General features: G+C 49.1%; 1 protein-coding gene across 1 annotated transcript in view; it reads right to left on the minus strand.

Moving 5' to 3' along the window:
- Positions 1 to 16,616, minus strand: part of LOC112119880 (acyl-CoA desaturase-like) — a 19,259-nt gene extending 2,643 nt beyond the window's left edge. Inside the window, exons 1-5 of the mRNA XM_024218756.2 lie at positions 16,492 to 16,616; positions 9,548 to 9,827; positions 5,152 to 5,282; positions 3,453 to 3,658; positions 1,897 to 2,129 (exon numbers count right to left, since the gene is read on the minus strand). Of these exons, the coding sequence (XP_024074524.1) occupies positions 1,897 to 2,129; positions 3,453 to 3,658; positions 5,152 to 5,282; positions 9,548 to 9,827; positions 16,492 to 16,521 (880 nt within the window). The 5' untranslated portion in view covers positions 16,522 to 16,616. The remainder of the gene's footprint in view (positions 1 to 1,896; positions 2,130 to 3,452; positions 3,659 to 5,151; positions 5,283 to 9,547; positions 9,828 to 16,491) is intronic.
- Positions 16,617 to 16,824: the final 208 nt, after the last annotated feature.

Raw genomic sequence — 16,824 nt, forward strand, 5'->3', positions numbered from 1 at the left:
GGCACCATGTCCCCAGAATGGGCCATCTGTGCCGAATGCAGACTGTGCTCCCCTTGGGGCAGGGACAGCCCCGTGATCCTCCTCCCCTTGCAGCCCATTGACTTCGCTGGGAGCTGGCCCAGGCCCTGTGCTTAGCCTGGGCTCTGTGTGCCGAGGCTGTGTCTACAGGGGGGGTTTCTAGAAAGTCTCCCAGTGTTGGTCTATCCCTGGCACAGCTCCATCAGTGGAAGCGCCAGCGTGGGGTGAGCCCGAGCACTGCTACCACTGGGCCATCGACCCTGCTCTGAGCAGGGTGTGACAAGGCAGTGGCGGAAGCGCTGGCTACGTGCGCACTCCCCCGACAGGCTGGTGACAATGCACCGGTGAGAGGCCAAGGTGGGGAGAATGTCAGAAAATACCAGCCGTCAATGGGACCTGCCTGCAAACGGCCAGTCACAAAGGGACAGCACTCGGAGCCAGGCACGCAGCACCCTGACTGGGCGAGGAAAGGCGGGGGGTAGTAGGGGCTGAGTAGCCCCTGGTGGCTGGCTGTCCTGTTGCTCTCCCCTCTTCCAACACCAGCTCAGACTCCTCAGCCCCAATTGCCCATGTGTAACATCACCCACCAGCCCCGTCTCCTCTGCACCGAGTCCAACACCGGAGGAGGACCAGGATGGTGCTAAGGGCGTGTGAGGAGGCCAGGGCAGGCTGGAGGGGAGAACAAGTGAGGGCTGGTTAATCTCAGCACAGGTCCGGCCAGAGCTCGGTTGGCTGTTTACGTGACCCTCTCCTGAAGCTGTCAAATTGGGTGAGAAAACTCAGGATATTTCCGGCACTTCTGCTTGTGTCTGGGCCTCCCCTTATTAAAGCCCTTAAAATGGGCCCCCTCAGAGAGCCTAGTGAGGCTTGTGGGGGTTTCGGATTCCTCCTCCGTCTCCCAGAGAGAAGCCATCTAGCTTTGGCTGAGCTCCTGGTGAGATCTGAAGTGAGTCCTGGCCCTTCTTGGAGACTCCATCCATCCATCTTCCATCCCCAGAGTCTGAGAAGCTCAGATCCAGATAGGAACTATGCAGCTACGACTCTCGCTAGTGAAAGTCTGGGGCCAGATCCCCAGCTCATGTAAATCAGTGGAGTGCTGCCGAAGTCCACAGAGCTATGATACACACGAGCTGAGAATCTGGCCCAGGAAAGCAGTACAAAGCTAATGGTGATTCTGGGCTCATTTTCCCCAGGTCCTCAGCACCTCTGAAAATCAGGACTTGGCTGTCTCAATTCAGAAACCACTGGGCACTTCTGGCTGCGTGTGTCCAGCTATTTCAGAAGCATCATTTCCCAGAGGTGAAAAGAGAGAGCGGGGGGGCAATTGTCATCATAACAAACAGGTGGTGAGACCTTCAGGCAGGGCAAATAAATCTCATTGTGAGATAAAGAGGTCCTATATGCAGGACACTGGTGAAGATAACCCCACTGCCCTATGTACCCTCTGACTAGAGCATGAGACACTCCAGTGAATGCGCAGGTCTGCAGGTGCGTGGGAGAAATCATCCAGATGGAGTCTATGCGCTTCTGGCTTTCCCGTATGTGAGTGTAGGAACATTGGGGTTCCTAGGGTCAGATCCTGATGTAAATCAGGATAGCTGTATGGACTTCAAAGCAATGCAGATTTACACCAGCTGAGGATCTGGTCCATTTTATGTAATTATGCACCTAAAATTTCCCATCCCACAGTTTTATAAATGGATGTTATTCCTCTTCCCTTCTCTCCCAGACTCTCCTGCACTGTTGCTATGCACTACTGAACTGCTGCTGTGTTCCTCCCCAGACACAGCTGCATTTCAGTGGCGGGTGCAGTGATCTCTGCTTGTCTCATTCACAGTTTGTGGAGTGGTTTGGAATTAAAAGATGCCACCAATGTACCTAAGGCTCCAAACGTGACCCAGCGGTTCTCCCGGGGGTTGATGTTTCGATCATAGGGCCGGTTGCCAAACATATGTGCAGCACTGTTCACAAGCCAGGTGGCGTTGAGCACTAGCACGTAACGCAGGATGGCGGGGAGGAAGAAGCTGTTGCGGAGAGATTCCCCCCAGAAGCACCAGGGCACTAGGGTGGGGAACAGGAAGCACATGGCCACCACAGAAAGCTTGTAAAACCTGCCAGGAAACAGAATGGGGAGAGAGTTAGTGGGCGGGTGCATCCCATGGAGGAGCATTGAGGGGCACGGGCAGTTCAGGTCGTCTACCAGGGCTGAGTCTCTGGGGCGGGGGAAAGGTGCTAATTTTAACTATACAAAGAAAACAGCACAGAACCAGCCCACCTCTGCCCTGGTTTGACCCCTGGAGAAAAAGGAAAACAAGGGCATTGATAGTGTGGGCACAGAAGAATAAAGGGGATAGGCTGGGCACACAATGAGAGCCACACACCCGCTGGCAGGGGTAAGAAGGACCCAGCAGATGAGCTGGGAACGGAGTATAGGTGCCGTGAAGCAGAGCTGCCAGGCTTCCTGGGGCTCCATTTATCATTACTGCTGCCAGGTCACATTTGTACGGGGGGGAAGAAGAGTGCGACAGCTGCCATCTTGGCTGACGCACCTGGGATTAAACCAGGGACCTCCAGATCTCAGGGCATGTGCTGCTGCAGCTCAAGCTCTGGCTCCTTACCTGTGGGCTGCAGCAGACTCCTCTCCTCCGTCTGTCAGGGAACCTGTCACTCACACTGGGGGAGGCCTGGCGCTCGCCTGCCCTGGGGAACCGGGCCGCGTGTGCGCAGTGGGGGAGGGGGATAGAAGGAGGGAAACCCAATCCCAGCAAGTGAAAGATTGCACAGGGGGAGACTCGTGCAGGGGTGTGTGTGTGTGTGTGTGTGTACGCGCCCCTGCTAAGGCCGCAGCAGCAGGACATGTTTTACACAAGAGGTTGGCACTGGGCCCTCTGTGCCTTTTCTGACCTCACTTCCTCCTCTCCCATTTAAAAAAAGGAAAACATGTAATATAGCCCACTGCTGGTGCTGGATGGAACTTGTTCCTCATGGATTTCTGCCCAGGTTTGCAAACAATGGCCCCGATGCTCCAAACACACCTGAAGTGTCCCACTAACTTCATTTGGGGCTGGTCACCTGCAGAAAGGATCCGGGGTGACTCACAAGAGGGTTAGTTTTGCTCTGGAGCAGAGGTAGTCAATTATTTTTTGTCAAGGTCCAAATGTCTTGGTCAAGGTCTAGTCAGGTCCAGACTCCAGAGAAAATACAAAAATAATTATAAGTAAATAAAAGATTTTGAGGTCCATTCAAACGTGTCTGGCGGTCTGGATTTGGCCCGTGGTTCGCCTACTTACTACCCCTGTGAGAGATTCCTGTAGCCGGATGCCATGCCTCAGAGCCCCTTTGGTGCCCCAGTGATGCATTGATCAACACCTGCCCTTCACCTTGTGCCACAATCACCCTATTTTCTTCCCCTACCTCGGCCGCACCCGGCTCACCTCCTCTGGAACATCACCACCTTGTCGGCCTTCAGGTCAGCCATGTCCAGCTTCCGGCCCTTCTCAATGACATCGGGGTGTTTGCGCACCAGCAGCCAGCCAACATGGGAGAAGAAGAAGCCCCGCGTGGCGTTATGAGGGTCCGCGTCGGTCTCGGAGAACTTGTGGTGGACGCGGTGATCTCGGGCCCATTCATAGATGTCATTCTGGAATGAACATGGCTGGATGACTCACCAGATCAGCAAGGATAAGAGCTAGGCCACATTTCTCAACTGAAATTTGTTTTTGTTTTAACAGTATTTGGCCAAGTTTAAAAAAAAAAAAAAATTTTCACCAAAACATCTCAATTTTCCTCAGAACCTTCCACTTTTATTGAATTTTTTTTAAAAATTGATCATTTTTAGGATTTGGTTTGCCCCTCCTCAGCTGCATTGCTAACTGATTGGAGAGACAATTGGGTGAAGTCATATTTATTGGACCAACTTCTGCTGGTGAAAGAGACACCCAGAGCTCTTCTTCAGACATTCAGCTTTGCGTAGCTCGAAAGCTTCTCTCTCACCAGCAGAAGTTGGTCCAGTAAAAGATATTACCTCACCAACCTTGTCTCTCTAATATCCTGGGACTAACATGGCTAACACCACCACTGCAAATTACTCCTATTCGTCAGCTTAGCACCAGGGTGGGATTTATTTTTTAAAGTCGAACAGTTTCAAAAAAAGCATTTTTTCCTTTTGAAATGGAAAATTTTCAGTTTTGAAAATGTTCAAAAACAAAAAAAGAAACTTTTGGTTTAAACATACTCTCTAGAGAAAGGTTTATACATAAAGATTGGTCCATTTCAAAACCAGCTTTGAAAATGGTGAAATGTTCATAATTTCATTAAAAATGTTTATTCTGACAAGCACTACTAGTGAAAACGGTTCCCATGTACATTGCCTCTCTCACACAGGAATCCCAAAGCACTTTTGAAAAGCTGGTTAAATCTCATCCCATCCTACAGCAGGGAAATGGAGGCATTATCCAGGCACATTTATGGCACCCGTCACTGCAGAGTCTGAGCACCAACTTAATCTCAATAATATGGGGGATTTCTCCTGACCATCACTCTGCAGGCAGGCAAGTAAAGTTATCATCCGTTTTACAGATGGGAAGAGTGAGGCCCATAGAGACTTGCCAAGGTCACACAGGGAATCTGTGGCAGAGACAAAAATTGAACCCAGGTCTCCTGCATCCCCGTCTAGCGCCTTAACCACAAGACCATCCTTCTTGCAGTGAGAGGAAGTGATTTACCTGCAGGACACACAACATGTTAGTGGTAAAGAAGGATACAGGTGCCAGGCCTCAGTTCCAACCACTGGGGTATCCGGACTCCTTTACAGCCCACCACTGGGAGGTGCCAAGTATCCTCAGCGTCTCCTGAAGTCAGCATACAGAGGGCGGCATGCAGAGTTGCATGGGTGCACTCCCAATACCCCTCTCCCATCCCAGCAGCACCGAGTCACCCCCTCCCGTGGAAGATGTAGACTCAAGCACAGCTGAGGAGATGCAGCTCTCAGAGGGAAATGTTTCTATAGGAGACATGGTAGAATAATGGAACGTGACTGTCCCCTGCTTCTCTGTTGCATGTGTGGCTGCAGCTGGGGTCTCACTGCTTCCCTCCAAGGCTGAGAACCTGGGAAGAGGCAAAAGGGGTTCCTACCTGAAAAGCCATGGAGTTGGCTATGGCCAGAAAGATCCTGAGGGGCAAGCTGGCTTTGTAGGACCGATGGCTCCAGATGCGATGCGCTCCTGCTGTTATCCCCAGAGCACTCAGCAGGAAACACAGGAACCCTGGACGCAAGAAGAGGGGGTGTCACAACTGCACCTCAGATAGAGGTCAGAATTCACCCCCTTGGACACTAGGCCTCGTGCCCTTACCTTTTCTGGGATGGAATCCTGGGATTCCCCCACCCTCAGACCAGGCTCTGGGCTACAGTACTCTGTGGATTAACCATGCTTACCCAGCAGGTCTGACCGGGCAGACCTGCGATTCTTTCCTTCGGGAGCTGTGTCCAGTGGTGAACACAGTGACCAGACAGCCTTCTTAAACCAAAGTGTTGTTTAGCCTTTGTATGGTTTAATGGTAGCAGCAGGAACAAAGCACAACATGAGAGAAAAAGGACTTAAAGCAACAAGAAGTTGATGCACGTCTTCATGGCTTCTGATCCCTAAGCATATTCTAAGGTCACGGGGACACAGATCATAAAACCATTCCAACCTACGTCTCTCATACAGCTCTTCTAAGGCAGCAAGGCCCCCAACCTTTGCCCACTTGCAGAGGTTCCCCCAGCTAGCTGCCACCTCCATATATGTCATCCCCTTTTTCCTTCTAAAATATTTTCCCATAAGTAGGGCCCTACCAAATTCACAGCCTATTTTGGTCAATTTCATGGTCATAGGATTTTAAAAATAGTACATTTCAAATTTACATTTCTGAAATCATGAAATTTCATGGTGTTGTAATTGTAGGGGTCCTGACCCAAAGAGGAGTTGTGGGGGGGGGAGTATGTGTGTCATAAGGTTATTCGGGGAGGAGGGGTTTGTGGTACTGCTAGCCTTACTTCTGCACTGCTGCTGGCGATGGCGCTGCCTGCAGAGATGGGCAGCTGGAGAGCAGCAGCTGCTGCTGCTGGGAGCCCAGTTCTGAAGGCAGAGCTGCTGCCAGCAGCAGCGCAGAAGTAAGGGTAGAATGGTATGGCATTGCCACCCTTATGTCTGTGCTGCTGCTGGCAGGGCACTGCCTTCAGAACTTGGCACCTGGCCAGCAGCTGCCGCTCTTCAGCCACCCAGCTCTGAAGGCAGTGCAGAAATAAGAGTGGCAATACCATGACCCCCCCTAAAATAACCTTGCAAATCCCCCTCCAAAACAACCCTCTCTTGGGTCAGGATCCCCAGTTTGAGAAACGCTGGTGTCCCACCATGAAATCTGTATAGTAGAGTAAAAGCACACAAAAGACCAGATTTCACGGTCTATGACACATTTTTTATGGCCGTGAATTTGGTAGGGCCCTACCCATAAGCCTGGGAGCCAGCTGAAATGTAAGGAGCAAGGCGCCTATAATTTGACCATGATCCCCAGAGACTGCAGCATCCCTTTTGCTGGAGGCCTCTATGCCAATCTTCAGGGGGGCCTAGATTCAAATCACAAGAGACAGGCACTGATATCCCCACCCCCTTAAACCGGGGAAGCATTTCAGCAGCTATGCCCCCTGCAGAGCTGGCATTCCTGATACTAGCCCCACTTACTGGATCCCTCGGTCCCTGGCTCCTCACTTGTGCAAGATCCAGTTCGTGCTCTCTCTGTGGTTCTCGTTCCGCCTGCTCATGCTGGTGCTGCTTCTCCTGCTCTGCTCTGGCCTGATACCAGTCAGCAAGCTGCTTGGCCTCCAAGGGCAGCTTTCCTCTCTCAAGCTGCAGCTTCTCCTCCTCCAGCTGCACCTCCTCCACCCCCGCCGCTGTTGATTTGAGAGTTGGGCCATTCTGGGCTGCAAGAGAACAGGAACCCTCGTCTAGGTCCTGGGCTGGTGCTGGTGCCCCATTCTGTCTCCAGTCATCATCATACAGCAAAGACACCAGCTCTGACCTTTCTAGCTCTTTTGAGTTTAGCTTCCTCTCTTTGCGCAACTTGATTAACTGATCTGTCCCGAGCTGTTCAGAACTCATGCTTCCCTTCTGCCCTTCCCAACCCGAACACAAGCCCCTTTTTCTCTTGCTTTTTCCTTCTACAATACTTGTTTTTACTGCTGTTGTCACTTATTGGAAATTCACCACTGTCACAATCATCCCACCAGGCTTCCCCCAATAAGTCACATTTACCGGGCTGGCTGCACGCTCTGACCTCTTCCTGGCCTGAGAGCACCACCTCAGGCCTTCACCTTTCCTGGGGTGGAATCATACAATTCCCCCTTTCTTAGACTGGGCCTGGGGTTACAGCACCCTGTCCATCGGCCGTGCAACAGATCCGACTTGGTTCTGCACCAGTAGTTCTGTCCTTCGGGAGCTTGTGACCAGTGGAAAAGAGAGGAAGAATACTAAGAGGCCAATATGGCTGCATCGGGAGCTCTTCAGTGACCTGAAAAATCAAAATAGAATCCTACAAAAAGTAGAAACACTGACAAATTGCTCAGGAGGGGCACAAAAGGACAGCACCGGCATGTTGGGACAAAAATCTGAAAGGCTAAGACACCGCTACAGCTAGCATGGGACATAGAAGGCAATAAGAAGAGGTTTCTACAAACAAGAGAAAGAGGAAGGAAAGTGTAGGTCCACTATTAGTGTGGACGGACAGTTAAAATGGACAGCACCAGGAAGGCCAAGGTGTTTAATACCTGTTCTGCCTCAGTGTTCAGTAAAAAGGTTAACTGTGACCAGATGCTTAACACAATTAATATTAATAATGAAGAAAAAGGAACACAAGCCAGAATAGGGAAAGAACAGGTTAAAGAATATTTGGATAAGCTAGATGTAGTCATGTTGGCAGGGCCTGATGAAATTCATCCTAGGGCACTTAAGGAACTAGTTGAACCAATCTCAGAGCCATTAAGAACTCCTGGAGGATGGGTGAGGTCTCAGAGGAATGGAGAAGGGCACACAGAGTACCTAACTATAAAAAAAGGGAACAAAGAGGACCCAGGGAATTATAGACCAGTCAGCCTAACTTGGATATCTGGAAAGATAATGGAATAAATTATTCAACATGCAAGCACCCACAGGATAACAGCGTGATAAGTAATAACCAACATGGATTTTTCAAGAACAAATCATGCCAAACCAACCTAATTTCCTTCTTTGACAGGGTTGTTGGCCTAATGGATGGGGGAAGCAATAGATGTGATAGCTTTATTTTAGTAAGGCTTCTGACACAGTCCCACATGACATTTTCATAAGCAAACTACAGAAACGTGGTCTAGATGAACATACTGCATGGTGGGTGCATACCTCGTTCAAAAACTGTACTCTAAGAGCAGCTATCAATGATTTACTGTCAAACTAGAAGTCACATCTAATGGGGTCCAACAGGGGTTAGTCCTGGGTCTGGTACCATTCAATATTTTCATTAATGACTTGGATAATGGAGTGGAGAGTCTGTTTATAAAATCTGCAGATGACCCAAAGCTTGGAGGAATTGCAGCACTTTGGAGGACAGAATTAGAATTCAAAGTGGCCTTGAGAAATTGGTCTGAAATCAACAAGATGAAATTCAATAAAGACAAGTGCAAAGTATTACACTTAGGATGGAAAAATCAACTACAACATGGGGAATAACTGGCATGGTGGTCATACTGCTGATACGGATCTGGGGCTTATTGTGCATCAGAAATTGAATATAAGTCAACAACGCGATGCTGTTACGAAAAAGGTAAATGTCTTTCTGGGGCGTGTTAACAGGAGTGTGGTATGTAGGACCCAGGAGGTAATTGTCTCGCTCTATCTGGCTCTGGTGAGGCCTCAGGTGAAGTATTGTGACCAGTTTTTGGTGCCACACTTTAGAAAAGATGTGGACAAATTGCAGAGTCCAGAGAAGAGCAACAAAAATAATAAAAGTTTTAGAAAAAGTGATCTATAAGGAAAGGTTAAAAAAAACTGGGCATGTTTAGTCTTAAAAAAACAAAGACTCAAGGGGATCTGATAACAGTCTTCCAATATGTTAAAGACTTGTATAAAAGAGGATGGTGATCAATTTTCTCCATGTCCACTGAAGGCAGGACAAGAAGTAATGGGCTTAATCTGCAGCAAGGGAGATTTAGGTTAGATGTTAGGAAAAAACTGTAAAGATAGTTAAATACTGGAATAAATTATCAATGGAGATCATGGAATCACAGTCATGCAGGTTTTTAAGAGCAGGCTTGACAAACACTTGTCAGGGCTGGTCTAGGTTTACTCGCTCCTGCCTCAGCGGAGTAGGGTGGGCTGTACTAGATGACATCTCAGGATTCCTTCCAGCCCTACATTTTATGATTCTATAATCAAATCCACAGTGATGGTTACAATTACACACAAATGGAATTCATACTTAACACAGACATATTCCCTAATCTGTCACAGCCTCTGCTTACCCCATACCAAGGTGACAGGCTTGGCTGCAGGTATCAGCCACAACCCATACAAGGCCCCTAAATGCAGCAGGCTCATGAGGATGATGTTCCTCCAGACGTATCTCCTGGCAGGCTTGGGGCCCTCCTTCTCACAGTAGCTCTCGTCAAAGATATCGTCTGTCATGCCCCGGTCTCCTCCCAAATCCTCTTGGTTGGACAGGGCCTTCTCCATGCCTGCTCCCCCATTCCTTGTCGCCCTGGTGGTAGCAGTGGTGGTGAAGGAGGGGAGATCCTTGGAGAGCTAGAGTTGGGAGGGGACATTAAAAACAAACAACATTGTGATGGTTACAATCCGGTCCCCACCACCAGGATCAAGAGGGGCTGGCTCTGGGCTGCTGATCCACCATCACACCCATCTCCTAGGAAGGAGTGGCATTAGGAGCAGGTCTCCCCCAGCCAGGGCTGGCTGTCTCACTCAGACAGTGCCTCTCCATCAGAGCCCCTCCCCCCATCATATCCTGAGAAGAGGTGTGGGGGCTGGCGGGGAAAAGAGAAGGTCATTAAAGCAGCCTCTGAACGGTAGCAGGACTCAGTCTCGGGTTCTCCAGCCAGGCCCAGCAGCACCCATCCAATGGCATGTTGTTCTCCTGTGGTGCAATCAACCCCTTACCCCGGGGTCAGTGTGAGGCCTAGACACCACTTCATCCCTAAGCACCACTCAGAATCTGTGGTGCCCTGCACAGGGGTGGATCTCAGCCCTGGGGCTTTGGGGGGCATGGAGAGTGGGAGTGAAGGTGTTTAAAGACACACACTAGCAGAGATCCCCTTGAAGGCGCAGGGAATCGCTCTCATTTGGCTTTGTCAATGGGTGTTTTACATTGATCACTAAAAGGTCCCTAAGAACGTGGGCTAGGCTCATTTCTTTCAGCCACCGATAAATTACATCATGCAAACCAGCAACAGGGGGAATGAGATTCATAATTTGTTCCTGGGGCTGCTCCTAATACCAATCCTTTGCCTTTCTACAGCCCCTTCCAATGGAGAATCTCACGGCAGTTCAGACATTACTGGGTTAAGCCTCACAACCCCTTTGTGGTGTCTTTTCACTTCTCTCTGCCTTACTTTCCTTGTCTGTTGAGTGGGTAGAGTGATACTGGCTGACATCAGTAAACCAACTTGGTTTAGAGGGAAAGTAAAAGCAACTATAAAACCATATTTTATTTATTTATTTTATATTATAGAGAGAGAGAGATGGTTTTATAGTTGCTTATATATATATATATATATATATATATATATATATACATACATACACACACACACACACACACACACACAGTAACTCCTCGCTTAATATTGTAGTTATCTTCCTGAAAATTGCTACTTTAAGCAAAAAGATGTTAAGCAAATCCAATTTCCCCATACGAATTAATGTAAATGGGGGGGGGGGTTAGGTTATAAACAAAGAGTTTAATACTGTACACAGCAATGATGACTGTGAAGCTTGTTTGAAGTGGTAAAGTCAGAGGGTGGGGTATTTCCCAGGGAATGCCTTACTGCTAAATGATGAACTAGCACTCGGTTGAGCCCTCAAGGGTTAACACATTGTTGTTAGTGTAGCCTCACACTCTACAAGGCAGCACGAATGGAGGGAAGAGACACAGCATGGCAGAGAGAGACAGACACACACCGTGTGTGTGTGAGAGAGAGAGAGAGATGCACATTACTCCTTTAAGTATGCAGACCCCACTCTATATACACTGCCTCTTTACGTAGATCAGCAAGTTGAGACAGCAGCTGCTGCCAGCAAGCTCCTTCCGTCCTGAGCCCTGTCCTGTCCTCGCTCTGTAGAGGTGGGGTACAGGAGCAGGGGAAGGGAGACACTCTGACATTAGCACCCCTCTTCCCCCGCCCTCTGCACAGCAAGCAGGAGGCTCCCGGGAGGAGCTCCGAGGCAGAGGGCAGAAGCAGCACTCTGAAGTGGGGGGAGGGACAGCTGAACTGCCCGGCAATTGATAGCCTGCTGGGTGGCTGCCACAATTTAGGGGAGCTGATGGGGGGGCTGCCGGTCCACCCTGGTTTCAAGCCTCCACCAGCTAGCTACAACGGACTGCTCTTCCTGCAAGCAGTGGACAAAGCAGGCGGCTGCAAAACAACATAAGGGAGCATCGCACAACTTTAAACGAGCATGTTCTCTAATTGATCAGTGACGTAACAACGTTAACCGGGACAACGTTAAGTGAGGAGTTTGTGTGTGTGTGTGTGTGTGTGTGTGTGTGTGTGTGTAGTGGAAGTTGGTACTAAACAATTGTAGAAAATTGATAAGGGAAGCAAAAGGACACAAGGAGACATCTATGGCTAACATAGTGAGGACAATAAGAAGGAGTTTTTAAAATATAGTGGGAACAAAAAGAATCCTGAGAATAGTATTGGTCCATTACTAGATGGAAATGGTAGAATTATCAATAATCATGCCAAAAAGGCAGAAGTCTTCAATAAATATTTCTGTTCTGTATTTGAGGAAAAAACAGATGATATAGTCTCATCATATGATGATAACATTCTTTCCATTCCTCTAGTATCCCTGGAAGATGTTAAATGGCGGGTACTAAAGTTACACATTTTTAAATCAGCAAGTCCAGATGACTTGCATCCAAGAATTTTATGAACAGCTGGCTGAAGAACTCGCTGAACCATTATTATTGATTTTTAATAAGTCTTGGAACACTGGTGAAGTTCCAGAAGACTGGAAGAAAGCTAATCTGCCAATTTTTAAAAAGGGTAAACAGGATGACCCACGTGATGTCAGGCTGACAGACCTCTAATCAATCCTGGGCAAGATAATGGAGCAGCTGATACGGAACTTGATTAATAAAGAATTAAAGGAGGGTAATGTAATTAATGCAAAACAACATGGGTTTATGGAAAACAGTGTCAATGATACTAACTTGATATCTTTTTTGATGAAATTACAAATTTGGTTAATAAAGTTAATAGTTTGACGTAATATACTTAGACTTCTGTAAGGCGTTTGATTTGGTACGGCACAACATTTTGATTAAAAAACAATATAAAATGAACACAGCACGTATTAAATGGATTAAAAACTGGCTAACTGATGATTTCCCATTTACAGCTACATTTTGAGATCTATCACTAAGCCTGCCTGTTTTCAGCGGAGTCCTGCAGGGATCAGTTCTTGACCCTATGCTATTTAACATAAAGTCTGCAGATGACACAAAAATTGGGTGAGTGGTAAATAACGAAGAGAAAAGGTCACTGACTCAGAGTGATCTGGGCATAAGCAAACAATATGCATTTTAATATGGCTAAATGTAAATGTATACATCTGGGAACAAAGAATAGAGGCCATAATTACAGGATGGGAAGTAATGACTCTGAAAAAGATTTTGGGGCGTGGTGGAGAGTCAACTGAACATGAGCTCCCAGTGGGACGCTGTGGCCAAAAGAGCTAATGTAATCCTGGGATGCATAAACAGGGGAATCTTGAGTAGGAGCAGAGACGTTATTTTACTTTTGTATTTGGCCCTGGTGGGACTACTGCTGGAATCCCGTGTCCAGTTCTGGTGCCAACAATTCAAAAAGGATGTTGATAAATTGGAGTGGTTCAGAGAAGAGCCACGAAAATGAGTAAAGGATTAAAAAAACATTCCTTATAGTGATAGACTCAAGAAGCTCAATCTATTTAGCTTACCTCCATGGGGAATAAATATTTGATAATGGGCTCTTCAGTCTAGCAAAGAAAGGAAGAACATGATCCAATGGCTGGAAATTGAAGCTAGACAAATTCAGATTGGAAATAAGGCGTAACTATTTAACAGTGAGGGTAATTAACCATTAAAACAATTTACCAATGGTTGTGGTGGATTCTCCATCACTGACAATTTTTAAATCAAGATTGGCTGTTTTTCTAAAAGCTTTGCTCTAGGAACTATTTTGGGGAAATTCTCTGGCCTGTGTTATACATGAGGTCAGACTAGACGATCACAATCACAAACTCATAGAATCACAGGACTAGAAGGGACCTTGAGAGATCATCTAGTCCAGTCCCCTGCACTCATGGCAGAACTAAGTATTATCTAGACCATCCCTGACAGGTGTTTGTCTATCCGGCTCTTAAAAATCGCCAATGATGGAGATTCCACAACCTCCCTAGGCAATTTGTTCCAGTGTTTAACCACGCTGACAGTTAGAAAGTTTTTCCTAATGTCCAACCTAAACCTTCTGGACTTGGAATCTTTGAATAAGTGCTTTGAGATCTCTGGGTGAGAAGTGCGGAGGATAAGGATAGTGTTGGATGCTCCCACTTAGAACTTGGAGTTCACACTTCTTGGCTGCTGGTCAGTATCATTATCTGCCACATTCAGAGAAGAGAAATCGAGGCACAGAGAGGCAAAGCGATTTGCCAGAGGTCACACGGTGAGTCAGTGGCACAGTTAATAATAGACCTTAGGAATCCTGGCTCCCAGTTCCCCTGATGCAACCATGACACAACATTCATTCGTCACATGCCCTACCCCTCTGTACTAGCAGAAATGCCAGATCACACGTGCATGATGAGGTCACTTGTGCGTGATCCTTTCATTAGGCAGGATCTTTTCATTAAATCTGGAGTAACTTCTCCTCCTCTCAGCCAGGCGTGATCACTGCCAACGTAAGTTGTGGGTGCTCAACACTCCTGAGAATCAGCCCCAATGGGCCTCCGCTGCCCTTCACCAAGCGCAATCATTTCTACCCATGCAAACTGGGTGTAAGGCCACTACCCAATTACAATGGCAGGTTCCAGCCCAATATCTTTGGAGGTACCAAGGACGCCTGAGTGCTGTAGCTGTGAAGGCTATTTTGTATCTTTGGTGGCAGGGCAATAGAAGCTGGCCCCATTGTGATGCAACTTCTTGAGGGAGGCATTAAAATCAGACCATGCAACTTACATGACCACCAACTCCTCCCTTTCCTGGGGCAGAATCCAGAGGCTCAGGAATACCTTCCTGCAGTGACTGTAGCAGCTGAGAGCCTCACTCGGACATACCCTACATGCCCTGCCTACTCCCACGGCCATTTGGAATTAAACACATTCCCCTGCACAAGGAAGAGCCTGGCCAAAAAATATCCTGTTGCTTTAAGTGGATCCAGACTGCTGTGCGGTTGGAAATCTGTCTTCTTTGCATCCAAGCGAGGGGCTCTGTCTCTTCCCTCCATCCTCTCTTCTAGTTGCACAGGGAACCTTCGTCCTGATATTTCCTAACTTTTGCATGCTTGAATTTACACACAACTACTACATTAAAAGAACAGCATTAAGGTTGCAATTTCACAGGTTTTTAAAAACAGCAAACTGAAAAAAATAATAATCAGAATTTCCATCATGTGGCATCCTATTGACACCCACATCAGCAACATTGGAACCTTTAGATCCATCACACAGACCTGTCACCTGAGCTAATGAGCCGATAGTAGTAGTAGGTTGTCATCCTCTACATGGACCAGCACTAGAGGGGAGAATGGGACACATCCATTGCCAGTGGCTTCCAGAGATATTTGCTGACCGCAGAAGAATGGTGAGACTCAGGGACCCTGGGTTCCATTCCAGGCTCTGGGAAAGGGTGTGCTCTAGCGAGCACAGACCCCTCTGCCTCTTTCCTCCATACTCGACCCCTTCTGTCCCATACCCTCCAATTTATCCCTGTCCCAGTTTTGGGCCCCGCCCCGCTCCTCAACCCTTTTCTCCACTCCACTGGCTTCTCATCCCAGTCTACTTGTCCATGCAGTCCTAGACTCTCTGTCCCAGTCTCTTTACCAAGCCAGTTCCAATTCCCCCCTCCCAGATCCTTGTCTGATCGGTCTCTCCCAGCCCTACCTAGGGCTCCAGTCACCCCATACCCACATTCCTGTCCCCTCGGTCTCACAGCCTCCTTCCCTGGGCTCCACGTCCAATCTCAGTGCACCCCTTCCCCTCCCCACATCAGCTCCTTGGTCAGTCCCAGTTCGCCTTGTGCACCCTGGCTCCTTATCAGGTCTGTCTCCCTCCCTCATTCTCCTAACCCCACTGGCTCCCAGTTCCAGCATCCTTGCCCAGCCAGCCCCGGTCTCCCCCAGTCCTTCCTCTGATCTTAGTCTCCCCCCTCCCCTCCCCGGCCGGCTGGCCCCCTGGCTCCCAGTCTCAGTCTTTTTGCTGAAACAGTCCCAATATCCTCTGCTTCCAGCTCCCGCCTCCTAACCCAGCCAGTTCCAGCCCGGGACCCATCCCCATCCTCTTGTGCGCTCTGCTTTGGAATCAGGCAGCTGCCTGCATCCTCCACACTGCCTGGGGCTGGGTCCAGCAGAAGGGTCCCCGAGAGCACAGGAGAGCCAGGGTCTCTGCTCCTGGCCCCGGCCCCAGCCCAGAGCAGCCGAGCCGGAAACTGCAATAGCAAAAGCCCGACTCTGCCCCCGCCCCGCCTGGAGCATGCCCAGTGCAGGCATCTCCTGGAAATAGAGCTGCGTAGTCTCTCCCCAGTATGTGCTAACTGCAGTTTTTTCAGCGGCTCCTTCTAACCGGGTCAGATTTGGGGGGGATTTTCAGGGATCTGGAGGAAAGGCCCGTCCCCGACACGGAGGCGCCTCCATTCCAATCGCTGCTCCCGGCCCAGGGGGGCTAGGGCACCTGGCTCAGAACGGGAGCTATTACCTGGGCAAACAGCCTGGCTTGCCCATGGCTCGGTCTCACAAACAGCTGGGCCATTTGGGCGGAAATTTTCCCGAAAAGTTCAGCCCGAGCCAGCCCCCTGGCACGGGAGATTTAAGCCCGAGCGGTCACCGCCTGGCAAAGTTCAAAGCAATTGAAAATAGGGTGAGCAGCACCCGCAGTGCCAAGCGGCGCTACCAGCCCATCATGCCCCCTTCACACACACCTCGGTTACTGAGGTGGCCTGCCCGGGGCTGCGGAGAGACGCCACAGCTGAGCTTACCTTCTCCTCCCGAAGCAAACACGCAGCCATCCGAAGGGAAACCTGTCTGGGTTTGCTCGCAGCGCGCTCTGATCGCCTCTGCAGGAGCCGCGCTGATAGATGCGTCCTGCGGATCAGGCGCTGCGCTGCACCGCCTCCGGGGCTGACACGGGGGGCGTGATCCGGGCCCCTCCCAGGGAGATGAACAGAGCTGTGTCTCCCTGCCTTCGCTTGGCTGGCTCCAGCTCCCCAGCCTGAGAATTTTCAGCTCTCTATGCCCTGGGCTTGCAACCACCCCGCAGCGTGTATTAGGGCCGTTGTTTTCCTACGACACTAACAGATCAGAGTCCAGCC

This window comes from Terrapene carolina, unplaced genomic scaffold, assembly GCF_002925995.2.
Source record: "Terrapene carolina triunguis isolate 2854851 unplaced genomic scaffold, T_m_triunguis-2.0 Scaffold310, whole genome shotgun sequence".
In the NCBI taxonomy this organism is placed as follows: Eukaryota; Metazoa; Chordata; order Testudines; family Emydidae; genus Terrapene; species Terrapene triunguis.